General features: G+C 62.8%; 1 protein-coding gene and 1 long non-coding RNA gene across 3 annotated transcripts; one reads left to right on the forward strand and one right to left on the reverse strand.

Annotated features, from left to right (window-relative positions):
* The first annotated feature begins 1647 nt into the window (after positions 1-1647).
* LOC149523358 (uncharacterized) lies at positions 1648-10084 on the forward strand. The gene is made up of 3 exons (XR_016347164.1): positions 1648-1879; positions 7825-7925; positions 9933-10084. It is a non-coding gene; the product is annotated as an uncharacterized LOC149523358 (long non-coding RNA).
* A 410-nt stretch (positions 10085-10494) lies between these two features.
* On the reverse strand, positions 10495-16154 carry CHMP2A (charged multivesicular body protein 2A). Of its 2 annotated transcripts, XM_075915054.2 has the most exons (7): positions 16017-16154; positions 14219-14286; positions 12979-13174; positions 12223-12402; positions 11954-12084; positions 11544-11605; positions 10495-11249 (listed from the first exon to the last, which is right to left on the reverse strand). In XM_075915054.2, the coding sequence occupies exons 3-7, from the start codon at positions 13144-13146 to the stop codon at positions 11128-11130; spliced, it is 663 nt and encodes a 220-aa protein (XP_075771169.1). In that variant the 5' UTR covers positions 13147-13174; positions 14219-14286; positions 16017-16154; the 3' UTR covers positions 10495-11127. The 2 variants fall into 2 exon arrangements, with proteins under 2 accessions (XP_075771169.1, XP_075771170.1); XM_075915055.2 differs by lacking the exon at positions 14219-14286 and having other exon boundaries at positions 16017-16147.
* Between the last annotated feature and the right edge of the window lie 1163 nt (positions 16155-17317).

Consider the following 17317-nt stretch of genomic DNA (forward strand, 5'->3'; position numbering starts at 1 on the left):
ACAGCATCCACACTGCATGTGCTCAGCATGGCCACTGGGGGGCACTACAGCTCTCCATTAGCACCCACAGCATCCACACTGCATGTGCTCAGCATGGCCACTGGGGGGCACTACAGCTCTCCATTAGCACCCACAGCATCCAAACTGCATGTGATCAACAAGGCCACTGGGGGCACTGCATCCGCCCACATTAGCTCTGTCTGTGTGCATGGCAATGTTGCATAATCCCCAAATGACGCAGCTCTTCATCCTGCCCCCCCCCCCCCCCCGTTTCCCTGCCTGTCCCTGGATTGCTCCCCTGCTGCACTCTGCACTATGGTGCAGCCTTCCTGTGCCATGGGGAAGCAAGGCCGGGGGGTGGTACTGGGCAGCACGGCCACCCTGCCATGGATCTCGCTGTGTGGGAAGGGTCTGTGTTTGGGGGCTGGTTCTGAGCACTTTCCTGTCCCTGGAGGGCAGCGGAGGCAACTGCAGGGTCAGAGCCAGGGATGGGCAGCAGGTCTCTGGGGAGGGCAGCAGGGAACCCCTGTAGCAGGGGGTCCAGGAGAAAGCAAATCCCAGGCCATCAGAGTGTGCAGCCACCAGATTCCCACACAGCCCCATCTGTGACCTGCCCAGCTCCACTGGTCTGAGCTGACCTCCATGGAGCTCGCTGAGCACCACCCGGGCCTCATCAGACTCACCAAAACCCACCCTCCTTCTGCCTAGACCCTCCTGCACAGAGCACACAATCTCCTGCACACACCCCCAACACCCTCCATACACACACGCCCCAATGGGACTTGCACACATACCACAACACCCTATTTACAGACACATGTGCACCCCTAACACTTCCTACACACATATACTCACACAACCCCCCAACACCTCCTCCATGAAGCACACAATCAGCTGCCCACACACACACACCATTTCTCGCACACAGACCCTGCAACGCCCTTTATACACACAAACACCCCCAACAGAACCTGCACACACACCACAACACCCTGTTTACACATACTCGTGCACCCCCCCACACTCACTACGCACACTCACACAATCCTCCCTCAACACCTCCACTACACACATACCCAGCACCCTCTATGCACACACACGCGCCCATGCACACTGCACACACACACATGCATCCTGCAAACCCCACCACCCCTTGCACACATGCTAAATCTCACCCCCAACACACACACACACACACACACACACACACACACACACACACACTCCCTTTCATGGGGAGGGAGCCTGGCCTGATTCCCTGTGCCCACAAGGCAAAGGCTGAAGCCTTCCCCCCCCCCCCACACACACACACTTTAGTCCAGCAAGTCTATGGCCGAGATCCTGGCCTGCAGAGCTCCCTGTTTCCAGCATGGGGGGGGGGGGCCTCCAGTTCATGGAGGGGAATAAGCATCAGGGGGGGCAGGTCCCCAGAGCCCCAAGAGGGTCGCCACCCTCCAGAATTACCCTGGTGTCTCCCGGAATGAAAGATTAATCGTTACTGAAAGGTCCTGGCGTGTGATGAAACCTCACGTCCAGTGAGGAACAGACACACACACACACCCCCCCCCCCCGCGCCCGCCCTGCTCCCGGGCTGGGTTCAGCGGGTGGTGAGAGGGGAGGGCAGGGCGCGGGGGGAGGCGTCTGGCCCAGGCTAAGCCGCGGTGCATTAACCCCGGAGCAGTTATGACATATCTCGAATACCCGCGCGCTATCCACCACCCCCTGCTGCCGCCCGGGCTCCGCAGACGGACGGACGGACGGACACACAGACCAGCATGTCCGACAGCCCCAGCCCAGGAGGGGACCCCGAGGGGGGGCCCCCTGAGGAACCTGAGGGGCAGCCCCCCTGCGCCGAGCTCAAAGCAGCCATGGAGAAATGGTGAGTCCTGGTGCAGCTGCTGCGATGAGGGGCTGGGGGGGGAAGGGAATTGCTGGGGGGGGGGCTGATCCTGTCCATGGGGCGCCACTGCAGGGAATGGGGGTGGGAGGTGCCATTCAGTGAAGCGGGGTTCAGTGGGGTGAGGATTCACGGTTTTTGTGAGGCAGGTGACTCAGTGGGGTGGAGAACTTGGTGGGCCAGGTGGGGCTGAGTGGGGCAGGAGCTGGAGGCATTTGCAGGACAGAGGGGCTCAGTGGGTGCTGGGGGTGCCGTGGGGCAGGGAACTCAGAGGAGGGCTCAGTAGGGTGGGGGAGGGGTACTCAGTGAGGCGGGGGAGGGGCAGCTCAGTGGGGTGGGAGGGCTCAGTGGATTTGCACTGGGGGGGCCATGGGGTGGGCACAGGGAGCTGTGCCAAGTCCTGGGGTGCAGGGCAGGGGCCCAGCCTGGGTGAGGCAGGAGGGTGGGGGGCCGGCAGGGCCCTGGCTCCGCGGTTCCCAGGGCCGGGATAGGCCGAGGCGCTGGCCATGTGGCGCAGGGGCCGGGAAGGGAGCAGCAGGACCTGGCCTGGGCCAGCTCCTGGGGGCAGCGCTGGCCTGGAGGGGGCTCAGCAGCCCCAGGGCCCCCCACACCCCAAGAGGCAGCCAGCAGCATGGCCAACACCACCGACCCCATGGGGAGGATGAGCCCCACCCGCCGAGCCCCCAACACAGCCCTGCCAGGCCTCACCCCGCTAGCCCCAGATAAACTGTGGGGGCGGGGCAGATGAGAGAGAAATGTATTGGTTGGGGGGTAATTAATACGGTTTGATAGAGGGAAGTGAATGTTGGGGACAGAAGGGTGTGACTGGGATGGCTATGGAGTGTGACTAGTGATGACTGAGGGGTGTGAATGTGATGACCAAGGGTGTGAATGGGGTGGGCAGTAGGGTGTGATTGTGATGGCTGAGGGTGTGAATGGGGTGGGCAGCAGGGTGTGAAGGGGGTAGGCAGTAGGGTGTGAATGGGGTGGGCAGCAGGGTGTGAATGTGATGGCTGAGGGTGTGAACGGGGGCCAGTGAGCATCAGGAACTGTGCCTTGTTACGGGGGAGGGGGTGAAGGTGGGGGGGCTTGCCGGGAGGGGAAAGAAGGCAGCAAGAGGCAGTGGCAGAGCCGTTGGGATATCTGGAGGGGATGTTTGGAGGGTGTGTGTGTGGGGACAGATGGAAGAAGCCAGCGCTGTGTGTATGGGGCTAGTGGGAGTCTCTGTATAGGGATGGAGGGGTGCTGGTAGGGAGAGGTGGAAGAAGGGGTGTATAGGGATGGAGGGGGGGTGTATAGGAATGGAGCAGGGTGTATGGGGATGGAAGGCTAGAGGGGTGGGGATGGAGAGGGGTGTATGGGGGTGGATGACGTGCCCCTCCCAGGTACTGTTAGGCCCTAGTGACCCCTTACAGACTCCCCACCCCACTGTCAGCCAGAAACAGGGAGGGCTCAGTGGGGAGCTCTCAGAGCAGCGGGTCCAGGGGGGCAGGGACTGTAGAGGGGGCTGAGGGAGCTGAGATCCCAGTAGGGACTCAGGGGGCAGGAGTCTTGGGGAGGCTGGGCAGGGGGCCCAGGCAGTCCCTGGGGGTTTCCATCCCCCAGATCAGTCCCTCGGGGTCACAGGCCTGGGGCCGTGACTGTCTCCCAGGACCCCCCCCATTCAACCCCCTCAGGGTTGGCACCATCCCCCCCAGCTGGCCTTGGGGGGGCCCTGCCCACCTCTGGCCCCAGCGCGTCTGGTTCCCCCTCCCTCCCCACAGGAAAGCTGACCCCATTGCTGGATCCTCACCCCCAATTACCTCTACAGCTAACGCTGCCATGGAGGGTGGGGGGTAGGGCCTGGACCCAGGGGAGGATACCAGAGTCCAGGGCCTCGAGGGCCACACCAGCGAGGGACCCCCCCTCCAGGCCTCAGAGCAAGAGGGGAGACCCCCAGGGAGACAAGGCTGGGATCTCTCTCCAGCTCTGGGAGGAGAGTGGGGGCTAGTGGTTAGAGCCAATGGGGGCTGGGAGCCTCTCCTGGGTTCTCTCCCTACCTCTGTCCCTATGTGATCTTGGGCACGTGCCTCCCCCCTCACCCGACCGGATGAGCACCCCCCGCGGGGTAAGGCGCTTTGCTCACGGCGCTGCCAGGAATTATTACTATGATTTATAAATCCCCCAGTCACGGCACCTGCGGCCGGGCTGAGCGTGATCCCCGGGCTCCCCCTGGCCACAAACCTTCTTCCTCCTAGAGTCCCCCCCCCCCCGCCAGGTTCACTACACCCCGGCCCCACCCCTCCCTGGCACGCTGGCTGCAGGGCGATGCCTCCCCCGCAGCCCGTTCCATCTCCCGGGCCCGGCTAATGGGGCATGACAGGGACGCGCCAGGACCCGCACCCGGCACCATCTGCCCTGCCGGGCCGGGGGCAGTGAGCGGGCAGCACTGAGGAGGCTGCTTAATTAGTGCAGGGGGGCGAGGCCGCTGTGCCCTCCCCACATCCGGCCTGGTCCCCGCAGCTCCCAGGGGCGACGGGAGCACCAGGGACCCCAGGAGTCCAGCTTTCCACGGGCCTGCTCTACCTGAGAGACCCCCTCCTCTCCCTGAGTTGGGGAGCGAACCCAGGAGTTCTGGTGCCCAGCTCTAACCACTAGTCCCTGCTCCCCAAGCCAGTGAGCGAACCCAGGAGTTCTGGTGCCCGGCTCTAACCACTAGTCCCTGCTCCCCAAGCCAGTGAGCGAACCCAGGAGTTCTGGTGCCCGGCTCTAACCACTAGTCCCTGCTCCCCAAGCCAGTGAGCGAACCCAGGAGTTCTGGTGCCCGGCTCTAACCACTAGTCCCTGCTCCCAAAGCCAGGGAGCGAACCCATGAGTTCTGGTGCCCAGCTCTAACCACTAGTCCCTGCTCCCCAAGCCAGGGAGCGAACCCAGGAGTTCTGGTGCCCAGCTCTAACCACTAGTCCCTGCTCCCCAAGCCAGGGAGCGAACCCATGAGTTCTGGTGCCCGGCTCTAACCACTAGTCCCTGCTCCCCAAGCCAGGGAGCGAACCCATGAGTTCTGGTGCCCGGCTTTAACCACTAGTCCCTGCTCCCCAAGCCAGGGAGCGAACCCAGGAGTTCTGGTGCCCAGCTCTAACCACTAGTCCCTGCTCCCCAAGCCAGTGAGCGAACCCAGGAGTTCTGGTGCCCGGCTCTAACCACTAGTCCCTGCTCCCCAAGCCAGGGAGCGAACCCAGGAGTTCTGGTGCCCGGCTCTAACCACTAGTCCCTCCTCCCCAAGCCAGGGAGCGAACCCAGGAGTTCTGGTGCCCGGCTCTAACCACTAGTCCCTGCTCCCAGAGCCAGGGAGCGAACCCAGGAGTTCTGGCTCCCACGGCCGCTCCTGCTCACACACACGCTGCTTCCACCCCCTTCCCGGGTCTCAGCGACCCCGACCCGATGGCTGCTCAGACACACGTCCCCACGGGGCAGATGCCCCCCCATGGCTGGCACCCGCTGGGACACGTGGGGCCGGCTAAGCCGCTGCCAGCAGGCCGGTGTCCTACATTCGGCTGCCACCCCGTTCCCATGGCAGCAGGGAGCGGGCATGCCACAGGAGGGGGAGGGGATGGTGGCTTGCCCCATGGTGCCCCTGAGAGACCCCCCCCCACATATGCCCCACAGATCAATGCCTCCTCCACCCCTGCTGGCCCCACGGTGCCCCATAGACACCCCCCCCCCCACAGCCTACCTGCCCCTCAGTGTCCCAGAGACACCCCACTCCTCTCCAGCCCTACAGGTCCCACCTGCCACCCCACATGGACCCCTAAGGACACCCCCTCCATCCTGGCTGCCTCACAGGGCCCCCCCAAGAGATGAGTCCTCCCCCCTGCTTGCCTCATAGTGACCCACCTGCCACCCCCCAGGGATCCCTAGCCCCCCCTCCCCCACAGATCCCCCCTCCCCTCCTGGAGGATTGGAGCCCTCGCCAGCCCCACAGCAGCCATGGCCGGGGTTGGTGGGGCAGGCCGCCGTGGGGCAGGAGGGCGCGGTGCTGACTCAGCCCCGGCCTCATTAGCTCCAGAGAAAGGCGCTACCGGGGCAGCCAGGCGGGAGTAACGGGAGGCCGAGAGCGGGGGCGCGGGCGCAGGGCCGGCATTAACCCCTCGGTGCCTGGGGAAACACTGCCCCTCCTCCACCAGTAACCCCTCCCTGCCCCTCGCCCCCTGCCACGCCCACCCCAGCCCTTCCCCACCCTGTCCCAACTCCGGGGACTGGCTCCCAGCCTCCCTCTAGTCCCAGTCCAGGTGCTAAAGCTGCCCCCCAGCTCCATCACACCCCACAGAAGGGCTCCCCCTCCTGGGCAGCACCCAGCATTCACAGCAAGGCCTGGGGCTCCCCCTGAGCTGGCCGGGGCGGCCTGGGGTCCAGCCACTCACCCTTCCTCCAGGGCTGCCGTGAGGAAATCTGGGGCCCTCGGAAGACTCCACAGAGCCCCCCCCCCCCGCTCCCTGGCATCAGGGGTGAAGGCGAACGGGGCCACGACGGGCTTGGCCTCACGTCGCCTTCCCCCCAGAGTTTCCTCCCGCCCGCCAGGCCCAGAACCCAGGACCTGGTCCAAGCCCATGATCACGGGGAACCGGGACCCTGGGAACTCAGGCCCATCCCCCGCTCAGCCCTGCCCCAGCTGTGGTGGCAGCTGGATGCCTCCTGATTCCCACTCGGGCCACCCCCCAAACCAGCAGCCAGGGGGGTCCTGGGCCTCCAGCAGCACTAGGGTGATGCTCGAGGGTAGGGGGAGTTGCACAGTGGGGAGGGGAGAGGTTGCATCTGCTCCAAAAGGCACCCGGCTCCAGCCCCCCACCCCTCCCCCGCCTCTCCGGTGGTGGCTCATTAGGGCTCCACCCTTGCCCTGGGACCTCCCTAACCCTTCCCTGCAGCTGCCTCTTATCTGCAACCTGCAGCCCTAACAGCCTGGCAGGGCCTTCTCCCCTCCCGGGCAACATCCCCTCCCCCACTTCCAAAGCAGCCCCAGTTTGGGACGGGAGGGATCCCGGCCTGCCTCATCTTGCCCAGCCAGGGCGACCTGCAAGGTCCCCTCTCACCAACCCTAGAGCTCATGTGGCACCGGCCACCTGCAGATCTCAGAGCTCTTTACGGCGGTCAGGTATTTTCCATTGGACGAATGGGGAAACTGAGGCAACGGGGGAGGGAGGAGGCTATGACTCACCCCCTGTCATCCAGCAGGTTAATCCCAGGCCTGTGCTCTCTCAGCTAGGCCACACCTCCTCCCGCTAAACCATGTATTAGTATTTACTAGGGGTGTTACGGTAGCACCTACAGCCCCAGAACCCCACAGTGCTAGGCGCTGTACGTTATTAGGTGTAATATGGTAGGATTCCCATCCACCCACCCACCCAACCCCCACACCCTGGGAATGGCCCAGCACCCTGCTGTTGGGCACCTTCAGCCACACCCCACACCGGCCCTTTGCAGCCCTGGCCTGTGCCGAGCACAGCACCCGCTCCTGCCACCCTCCTAGTGGCACAGCCCCACAAGGTACAGGCTGGATCTCCGGACGGGCTGCGGGGGGTGTCTGGCTAACGTAACCCATTCACTAGCCCTGCCCATAGACACCCCACCATGCGTACCCACCAGCCCTCCCCATAGACAGCCTTGCAGCCCTCCACATGCACACACCTGCAGCTCTCCCCCCAGGCAGCCCTCGGAGACAGGGGGCCGGCTGGAGGGAGGCATGTGCAGGGCTGAGAAAGCAGGAAGGGGCTTGTGGGTTTCGCAGCCGCCTGGTTCAGTTTCAGGCAGGTGGGGACAAAGGCTACCGGACGAGACAGGCTCACGGCTCTGATCCACAGGTGGGGCACTGGGATACCAAGCTAGAGGAGCCCTTGGGTGTCAGCCAGGCAGCCCCCTCCCCCGTTTAATGAGCCCCCGGGATGTCTCCGCAGCGTGAAGGAGAAGGGGGAGGAGTCGTGCAAGGAGCTGATGGAATCGTACCACGAGTGTCTACGTGCCCTGGGCATCAAGGTCTAGCACCCTCCCCCCCACGGTGAGTTCCCCTCCAGCTGCATGGGGGGTGCCAGGGCTGGGCTATTGGAGCACCTGCCTCCCTGGGCAGCCACAGCACGGCCCCTTCTCCTCCCTGGGCACCTGGTGCTTGAGTTTGGCTCCACCTCCCCAAAGCAACCCCCGCCCCAGGGAGGCAGGCTCAGGGCCCCAACAACAATTGCCAGGCAAGTGTGTCCACAGTGATGGCATCGGAGCTACCTGGGCTGGGGGGCATGTGGCTGCAGGAAACACCCTGTCCAGTGGGCACAGAGCGAGCCCAGGTTTGGCAGAGAACAGCTGGTGTTAAAGGGAGAATTTGTTTTTGACATCATTTGTTTTAATCTTACATGGTAACTAGTCACACCTCATCTCTATTTACACCCCCTGGTTCACACCTCCAACCTCCCCTGGTGCACACCCACACCTCATCTCCATTTACACCCCCTGGTTCACACCTCCAACCTCCCCTGGTGCACACCCACACCTCATCTCAATTTACACCCCCTGGTGCACACCTCCAACCTCCCCTGGTGCACACCCACACTTCATCTCGATTTACACCCCCTGGTGCACACCCACACCTCATCTCCATTTACACCCCCTGGTTCACACCTCCAACCTCCCCTGGTGCACACCCACACTTCATCTCGATTTACACCCCCTGGTTCACAACTCCAACCTCCCCTGGTGCACACCCACACCTCATCTCAATTTACACCCCCTGGTGCACACCCACACCCCCAGTTTTACACCTCCATGGTGCACACCCAATCTCAATTTACACCCCCGGTGCACACCCACACCCCATCTCACTTTACACCCCCTGGTTCACACCTCCAACCTCCCCTGGTGCACACCCACACCTCATCTCGATTTACACCCCCTGGTTCACAACTCCAACCTCCCCTGGTGCACACCCACACCTCATCTCGATTTACACCCCCTGGTTCACAACTCCAACCTCCCTTGGTGCACACCCACACCTCATCTCGATTTACACCCCCCTGGTGCACGCCCACATCCCGTTTTACACCCCCATGGTGCACACCCAATCTCAATTTACACCCCCGGTGCACACCCACACCCCATCTCACTTTACACCCCCTGGTTCATAACTCCAACCTCCCCTGGTGCACACCCACACCTCATCTCAATTTACACCCCCTGGTGCACACCCATCCCCCCAGTTTTACACCCCCATGGTGCACACCCATACCCCATTTTACACCCCCCGGTGCACACCCACACCCCATCTCAATTTACACTCCCTCACCCGCTCTCAATTTACACCCCCTGGTTCACACCCACACCCAACCAGTTTAATTTACACCTTGTTCACACCTCCAACCTCCCCTGGCTCATATTCACAGCGTATGGCAGTGCAAATAAGGACAAGAGAGTAGAAATCTTCCTGCCGAGGGACAAGGTGTTGGGTACAGTCAGCTCACCCCTGGCCAGTTCCCCCTCCCAGCAATGCCTCCCCCTCCATTTACACACACTCGTTTGGGGGCAGACACAGATTCTTTCAGAGCCAGGCTCAGATTTTTATAGTTTTTGTTCCACCGTTTGCCACCCCCTTGATGCTGAGCAGCTGCATTTCCAGCCCACAGGCAATTTTTGCACCACTGGGGTTGGAGGAAGTTTGGAAAGGGAGGGCTGGGCAGCTTCCTTGAGACACCCCATAGGGAGCAAGGGGCCGGGGGTTACCCTGCCCTGAAGGCCCCTCCCAGCCCAGTGACAGCCAGAGAGAGGGAACATAAAGGGATCCAGGGTGCCCAGGCTGCATGGAACAGATGCATATGCCTGCTTCCCCCCCCCAAGCAAGTGCCGTGGGAGATTCCAGGGGGGCCAGGCAAGCCTGGGGGAGGATTGTAGGAGAAAAGCCCAATATCCCACAAATCCCCAGCTTCAGTAGGCCTGGGGCTGGAGCAGCCAGGGCTTCTCGCCAGGGCACTGGGAGGCCTTTCCCCTCCCCGTGCCAGGCTCAGCAATTCCTCATCTCTTGCAGGTGCTGGCGTGGCTGAGGGGCATTGGGGCCCCGGGCACCGTGGCCAGGAAGGCAAAGCCCAGCTGAGCAGCACCGCCGGCCGGGGAGGAGGCATCCGCTCTGGATCCGGGAGGGTGGGGGGCAGGGCAATAAACTGGCAGCATTTTACCGGGGCCAAGTGTACTTGATCTGTGAGCCCTGGCACCCCACATCCTCTCCCCTCGGGCGGCAGCCCTCCCCCTGCAGCACTGCCCCTCCACCCACCGCTGGGCCCCCACATGCCCCTAGTAGATGGCAGGAGGCGAGGGACAGTGCTAGGCTGGCTGCACCATCTTACCCTGGGGTGAGGGAGAGACTCCAGGATCCCCTGGAGAGAGATGTGGGGCATACTGCAACCAGGGGAAAAGGGCAGAGCACACACAGCAGGTTGGGGGCGGGGGGGGGGGGGGAGATCTCCCAGCCCTTCTCCCCACACATCTAGAGAGAGGCATCTGCATGGGCCAGCTGCCCCATCCCCCCTCTGATCCCCGCCCCCCGGCCAGCTCACGCTGTGGCACAAGAACCAGCCAGCACATACCCTGGATACAAATCTACAAGCTTTTATTACAGCCCCTCCCCCTGCCAGCCAGCCGGACAGAGGCAGGGGGACCTCACCGCAGCACACACACCCCCAGTGCATGGGATGGAGAGCTCTGCAGGAGGTGGGAGGGGGTTCTCCCCCAGTCGGGGGGCAGCTCCCATCCATGCCCCCCAAATCCAGTCAAATGGGTGAGCCCGGCTGCCCCCATCCTGTAAATCCAGCCCCTTGCCCCACACAACTCCTGGGCTAGGGCCGCTGTGCTTCTCCCCAGAGCCAGCCCCTCCCCCTGCGAGTGGGTGGGGGGCCCAGCCTGAGCTGGCAGCTGCTGGGGGGTGATGGCCATTGCAGAAAAGACACCTGCCCCTGTAGTGTATGAGAGCCGGAAGCAAAAGGGTTAACAGACCCCCAGAAACAATCCCCCCCAGCAGCCCCAGAGCCAGGCCCTGCTGCCCACGCTCTGGGGTAAGGGGCCTTGCCCTCGAAACGGGCAGGGACCCCGGCCCCACCACCTAGATCCCACATCGGCAGAGGGGTGGGGTGCCCAGAGAAGGGCAGAGGCAGCAGCCACAGGCCTGGGGGGCGTTGAGAGCAGTGGGAGGGGTGTCCAGGGGGGGGAAATGGGGCAGCTCCAGCCCCTCAGTCCCGGCGCAGGTTTTTCAGCCGCTCCTCTAGGTCGGCATCAGCATCCGCCAGCGCCGCAGAGGGCTCGGCCTTCTTCCCAGCCGCCACACTGAGCGAAGCCCCCGTCGAGGGCAGGTCTGCGGGGAGAGGGGGGGGAATCAGCCCACCCAGAGCACCTTATAGGCCCCACGCCCCACCCCTGAGCAGGACAGGTCTGCAGGGAGACGGGGCCAGCCCGTTTGGAGCACCCCACAGCCGCCTCCCGTCTCCCAGGGACTGGCAGGGTGAGGCAGCAGAGACCTCCCTCCGCACGGCCCAGCGCCCCCAGCAGCTTTGCTGCCCCTTGACCCAGCCCCCCAAGGGGACCCGTGAGCATCCCCCGCCAGAGCCCTGGGCTCCCCCCAGCCCTGCCCGGCTGCTGAGATACTCACTGGAGAGTTCGTCCGTCAGGGTCAGGCCCAGCTCGTCCAGCACCTGGGACACCACCGCATCACTGGGGGCAGAGACAGACACGTGAGAGCAGGGACCCAGCCCAGACCGCCCTCCTGCACCCGGAAAGAGCAGCCCCCGCACACAGTAGCCCAGTGCTCACAGCTGGGGAAACTGGCCAAGATAATCCCCTGGAGATCACCCCGGAGCAGGCCCCAGCTCGGTGAACTCCCAGCCTCCAAGAGCATCACTCTGCCTTGGGAATCCCCCCAGGGGTGGCTCAGTCCCTCGCCCGTCCAGCTGATCAGTCCTGGAGCTGATTGGGTGCCAGCACCCTCTGGCAGGGGGAGGCCCCAGGTCCTATTCCCCGCCCCCACTGAACCAGCCAGTCCCCCCAGCCCGGCCCCCCCACCTCTCCTCCTCGTCGTCCTCGTCCCCCATGGCGTCATCGATGGCGTCGTTCATCATCTCCTCCTTCATGTCCATGATCTCCGACTGCTTCTCAAACTCCATCATGATCTTCTGGATCTGGGGCAGCTTCAGCTGGAAGGGGGGGCGGAACAGACGCCGTCACTGCCTTGGGCAAAAGCTGGTGGACTGGCCCCATAGCGGGCCCTGCTGGGAGAGGCCAGGCTGGCCTAGCTGGGAGCCCCCCACCTCCTGGCCCAGCAGCCTCCCTACCTGTCTGTTCATGGTGGCCATGGCCTTGGTGACGCCCTTCATGGCCTGGGCCATGGAGTTGTTGGACTTGAGGGTCTGGATCTTGAGCGACACGGCCTGGATGTTCGCGCGCATCATGATGAACTTCTTGACGTAGCGGCGGGTTCGCACCAGGTCCTTGGCCATGATCTTCACCGCGTCCTGCGGGGGGCGAGGGGTTACGGCAACGACGCTCCCCGCCAGGGCCGTCCCTACTGATACGCAGCTGCGTGGGGAACCCGGCATTTGGGCCACCAAACTGATTCCCTTAGCAGCTCTCGGCTCTGGCACCCAGCTCCATCCCCTCCCACAAGCCTCATGCCACACCTGCCACTCACTGGGCCTGAGCCTGCGGACCAGCGGACACGGGAGGAGCAGTGGGCGGCCCTGACTCCCACCTGCTCCTCTGGAGTGGCAGGGGAGCCCTCCCTGCTCTGCAGTGCTCCTGCACCCCACAGCTTCTGCCCCTGTGCCCCCCCAGGGGAGGGGTCAGCCCCTGAGGAATGGCTCCCTGTGAGGACGTGCAGGTGCTGGGCTGCATAGGGCCCCAGGATTGCTAGGGACAGCCCTGCTCCCCAGGCCTTACCCTGTGACCTTTACCACGTCCTGCCAGGGAAGTGGGTTACAACAAGGAACCGCGTGCACATGCACACACACACCCCATGACCTTCACTGCGGCCTGCAGGGCACAGGGTGGACTCCAGCTGCAGATGCTCCCCGGACCCCATCCTCACTCACCATCTGCCCCTGCTTCGCCATCTTCTTGATGTCTGCGATGATCTTCTTCTCCTGGGTCTCCAGCTTCTGCCGCTCACGGTCCAGATCCCGCATGGCCCGGTTCAGGGCCCGCTGGTTCTGCCGCAGCATCTCCTCCGGCGTCTTCCGACGCCCGAACAGCAAGTCCATCCTGAGCGGGACGAGGGGCGGCCTGCGACTATGGGGAAGAGCAGCTCAGGAATTGGCAGGACAGGGACCGCTGGGTGGGGGGCTGAGCAGCCAGGTGATGAGCAAACCTCTGGGATTGACAGTGCGTGGGGCGGGAGACTGGTCAGGGTTAGACTCCACCCCAGAGGGTAGGGCAGCACTACCCCCCCATGCGAGTTGGGCCAGTCAGCCCCCCACTCTCTGGGGTCATGGCAGGAGTAGGAGGACTGGCACCACTAGGCTTGCCAGATGCTTTCACCAAAAGTCCTGAACATGGCAAAAAACAAAACAAAACAAACAAAACAGGAGACCAAACTTGTTGAGCAAAAAAACCAAGGAACCAAAAGTTGTTGAGGAAAAAAAAAGTTGCTGCGCCTTTTCAGAATCCCCGCGCTCCTTGCTTCCCCCCGGCCATGCCAGACATGGCAGGGGAAGATTGTCCCCTCCGGCCTTCCATCCAAGAGAAACAGAAAATAACCAACATTTTACATGTCTGGTATTTTCTGGGGTTTTTACCAAACGAGGGCCTGAAAAAATGGACTGTCCAGGCGACCCTAGGCACTACTTCCATGCCTGTCCTGGGGACACAGAGGTCTCCCTCTGTACCCACCTGCAGCAGTTCTCTGGGCTCTCACTCCTTCATCCTCTCCCCCTCCACTTCTGTGTCCTTCCTACTGGCAGTCCAACCTTCCCTACACACACCTAGCTGCCTTCTTCCCCAGCCCCGCAGACCCCGAGTGAGGAGTCAGATGCAACTCCAAGCTGCACATGCACTGGGGACCGGCTTAATGGAAGGAGCTGGCTGCCTCTTAGGGAGGAGAGATGTCAGAGCAGCGGGCAGCTACTTCAGAGGGAGGGACCCCCCTGAACCACATGCCAGGAAGATCCTACCCCGCCACACCCCTCCACTCACAGAATAAGCTGCTCAGCAGGAGCCAAGCACAGACCCCTTCCCTCTGATTTGGAGCCACAGCTAATACCAGCTGCCATCAGCATGGCCTTACAGAGTGTAGGGGGAACCCCACCCCCAAGCCTGGGCCAGCACACTACTCACCCAGGAGACAGCGGGTGGTGGCTGGAGGAGACAGCAAATGCTGGACTGAGGTGGACACGTAAAGCGAGCTGCAGGGACAGGAGGGGAAGGTCAGGGAGGGCGAGAGGGTCTCTCCACTGCCTGGGATTTGGGCACTGCTCTGGCCGGACACACCCGCAGAGAGGAAAGGAGCCCAGGGCCACTCCAGGGAAGTGCACAGCCCCCAACATACCCCAGTGCTCCAGCCCCCACACCAGGCTGGATACAAATCAGCCATTTTTGCTGAAATTGGCATTTTAAAATTTCAACCAGAATGTGTTTTGTCAGGTCCCTTAGACTAGGCGTTATTTTTTTTTTTAAAACAAAGCCTGAATTTAAAGGCATGCTCATCTACAACTACATGGGAAATAAATATGCTGGCGCCAAGAGCCTGCACCGAAAACGCTGCACTCAAGATAGATTTTCAGTACAAAGCATCAGGAGGGGAATATCAAATGCCTGAGGTCAAGCTTGATAAACAGCTCAGCCACGGTAGTCACAGCCGCAAACTGTAAGCTCAGAAGGAACCATCCTGTCTGAGTTTCTGCAGATTGCAGGCCACAGACCCACATCCACCGGGTCCTGTAAAAGACCCCTATCCTCTGGCTGCGTTACTGAGGTCCTCAAATCATGATTAAGAGACTTACAAGTTACAGAGACTCCACCATTTACACTGGTTTAACCTGAAAATGACCCATGACTCAGACTGGAGAGGAAGGCAAAAAAAAACATGGTCTGTGTCAATCCAGCCTCTGGGGAAAATTCCTTCCTCACCGTAAATACAGTGATCAGATTGATCTTGTTCAAAGGCTCAGAGTCTGTCAGACCTGAGAAAGAATTCATTGTAGTAACTCTGAGCCAGAGGAGCCAACAGGAGGTAGCGTCCCATCACCAGAGAGCTAGATCTGCTATTGCTAGTTGTTTAGGAGCCTCGTTTTCAAGAGGCACAAGTAAGAACTTGGGCACATTTGAAAATTTTCCTCAGACTGATCTGAAATAATCAACTGGATTTACCGAGGACAATTAAACCCTTTGGTTAGTAACGAATCATTTCGCTGGAAACATGGAAACGGTTCTGATAGGAGAACATTTTGCATCTAAAACGTTTAGGGTTGTTTTGGTTACTAAAAGTGCGTTTTCCATGTTTTGTCCATTCAGGGAAACACCAGTTACCAGCAAAAGGAGAGAAGCGATTTGGCATTCGCCATGTGCTAATAGAGACAAACAAGCCAATTAATTAAGAACAACCTGCCGCTGTTACGCTACCGTGACTAAAACAAACGTCTATAGTCACAGGGAGCCCCCCCGGCATAAAAACGCCGCGTGTCCGGCACCTACGCTCTGGTGGGAGGTGGAAACTAACAGCTCAATAAGCTGCATTCGCTGTTACCCGTCTAGTGACCATGGGCCACCCCTCCTGGCCAGGTCCCAGAGCCTCCCCCCACCGTGCCCCGCCCCCTCCCCACAGCCCCCCACTCTGCCCCACCCCCCCACTCCCCCCACCATGCCCCGCCCCCTCCCCACAGCCCCCCACCCTGCCCCACCCCCCCCACCGTGCCCCGCCCCCTCCCCACAGCCCCCCACCCCGCCCCCAGCCCCTCCCCCCTCTCCCCACCCCCTCCCCACAGCCCCCCACCCTGCCCCACCCCCCCCCTCCCCCCACCGCGCCCCGCCCCCCGTCCCCACCGCGCTCCACGCCAGCCCCAACCCTCCCTACTGTGCCCCCCCAGGCCCCCCAGGCGGGGGGGGGGACTTGGGCGCTGCCCCCCCCCGGTCTCACCCGCGGCGGCTCTGGGCTTGTTTCCTTCTCTCGCTTCCGCTTCGCTCAGCTGACGTCACAGAGCACGTGAGGGGCGGGGCGCCAGGGGACGGGGCGCGCGGAGAGCGCGTCCCCCTGCGCCCGGAAGTCACCATGGGGGGGGCGGGGCCAGAGCGACCGCGGGCGGATCACGCGGGCGGGGTGGGAGGGGGCGGAGAGCGGCGCCCGCGAGCCCCGCCCCCCGCAGGAGAGACGGGGGCGGGGCGCGCGGGGGGCGGGGCCAACTCCGCTCTCACGGCAGGAAACAGACCAGGCTTGCCCCGCCCCTCCCCGTGGGGGGAGGGGCTCAGGGTGGGAGCACGGGGCGGTGGGGGGAGGGGCCACAGGAAAAGGGGGGGAGGGGGCTCCAGGCAGCGCGGATCTCAGGCAGCCCCTGGAAGCAGCAGCATCTCCCTGGGTGGCTCCGCCCCCACACACCGCCCCTGGCCAATGGGAGCTGCGGAGCAGGCGCTGGGGGCGGTGCCTGTGGGTGGGGGCAGGGGGAGCCTGCCTTGACCCCAGTGCACCCCCTGTAGGGGTAGGGGTCAGGAGGGGGTTCAGAGGGGCAGGGATGCGGTGGGGGGGTCGGGAGGGGGTGCAGTGGGGTCAAGGCAGGCTCCCCCTGCCCCCACCCGACCCCCCCACCGCATCCCTGCCCCCCTGAGCGCCCTCCCGACCCCTACCCCACTGCACCCCCCTCCCGACCCCCACCACATCCCTGCCCCCCTGAACACCCTCCCAACCCCCTCCGCACCCCTGCCCCCCTGCACTTCTCGCAGCCCGGGCAGCCACACGGACCAGCGGTAGCAGGGTCCCTTTTGGGTCGGGTGTTGCTGGAAAACCAGGCACCTGGCACCACTAGGTGACTGGGCAGGGGGCTAGAGTGGGGCTGGCATGAGATTGGGAAGTGGGGCAGAGTTAGGGGGGTGGAAGCCAGAGTGGTGCAGAGGGGAGGGGCAGAATTGGGGCTGGGGGAGGCGAGGATGGTATGGGGCAGGGGCTGCACTGGGGGTGGCTGGATTGGGCAACCATCCGTCTGGGAAGCAGGTTGAGCTGGGGTTGAAATGGGTCCAGGGATGGGGGTGGAGGAATAGTGGGTCATGATGCAGCAAAAGCTGGTTTGGGGACAGGGAGGTGGGGGCTACGTGGAAGTGCAGGTGGGAAGCAGGAGACTGGTTAGTGATGGGGGGGGATGAGTGGGGGAGAGAAAAGGGTGGTAACTATTGGACAGATATTACAGGGACACCATCCATGCTCACTTTTTCACCTCCTGTTCACTGCAC

Source organism: Pelodiscus sinensis, chromosome 18 (assembly GCF_052426305.1).
Source record: "Pelodiscus sinensis isolate ZL-2025 chromosome 18, ASM5242630v1, whole genome shotgun sequence".
Classification (NCBI taxonomy): Eukaryota; Metazoa; Chordata; order Testudines; family Trionychidae; genus Pelodiscus; species Pelodiscus sinensis.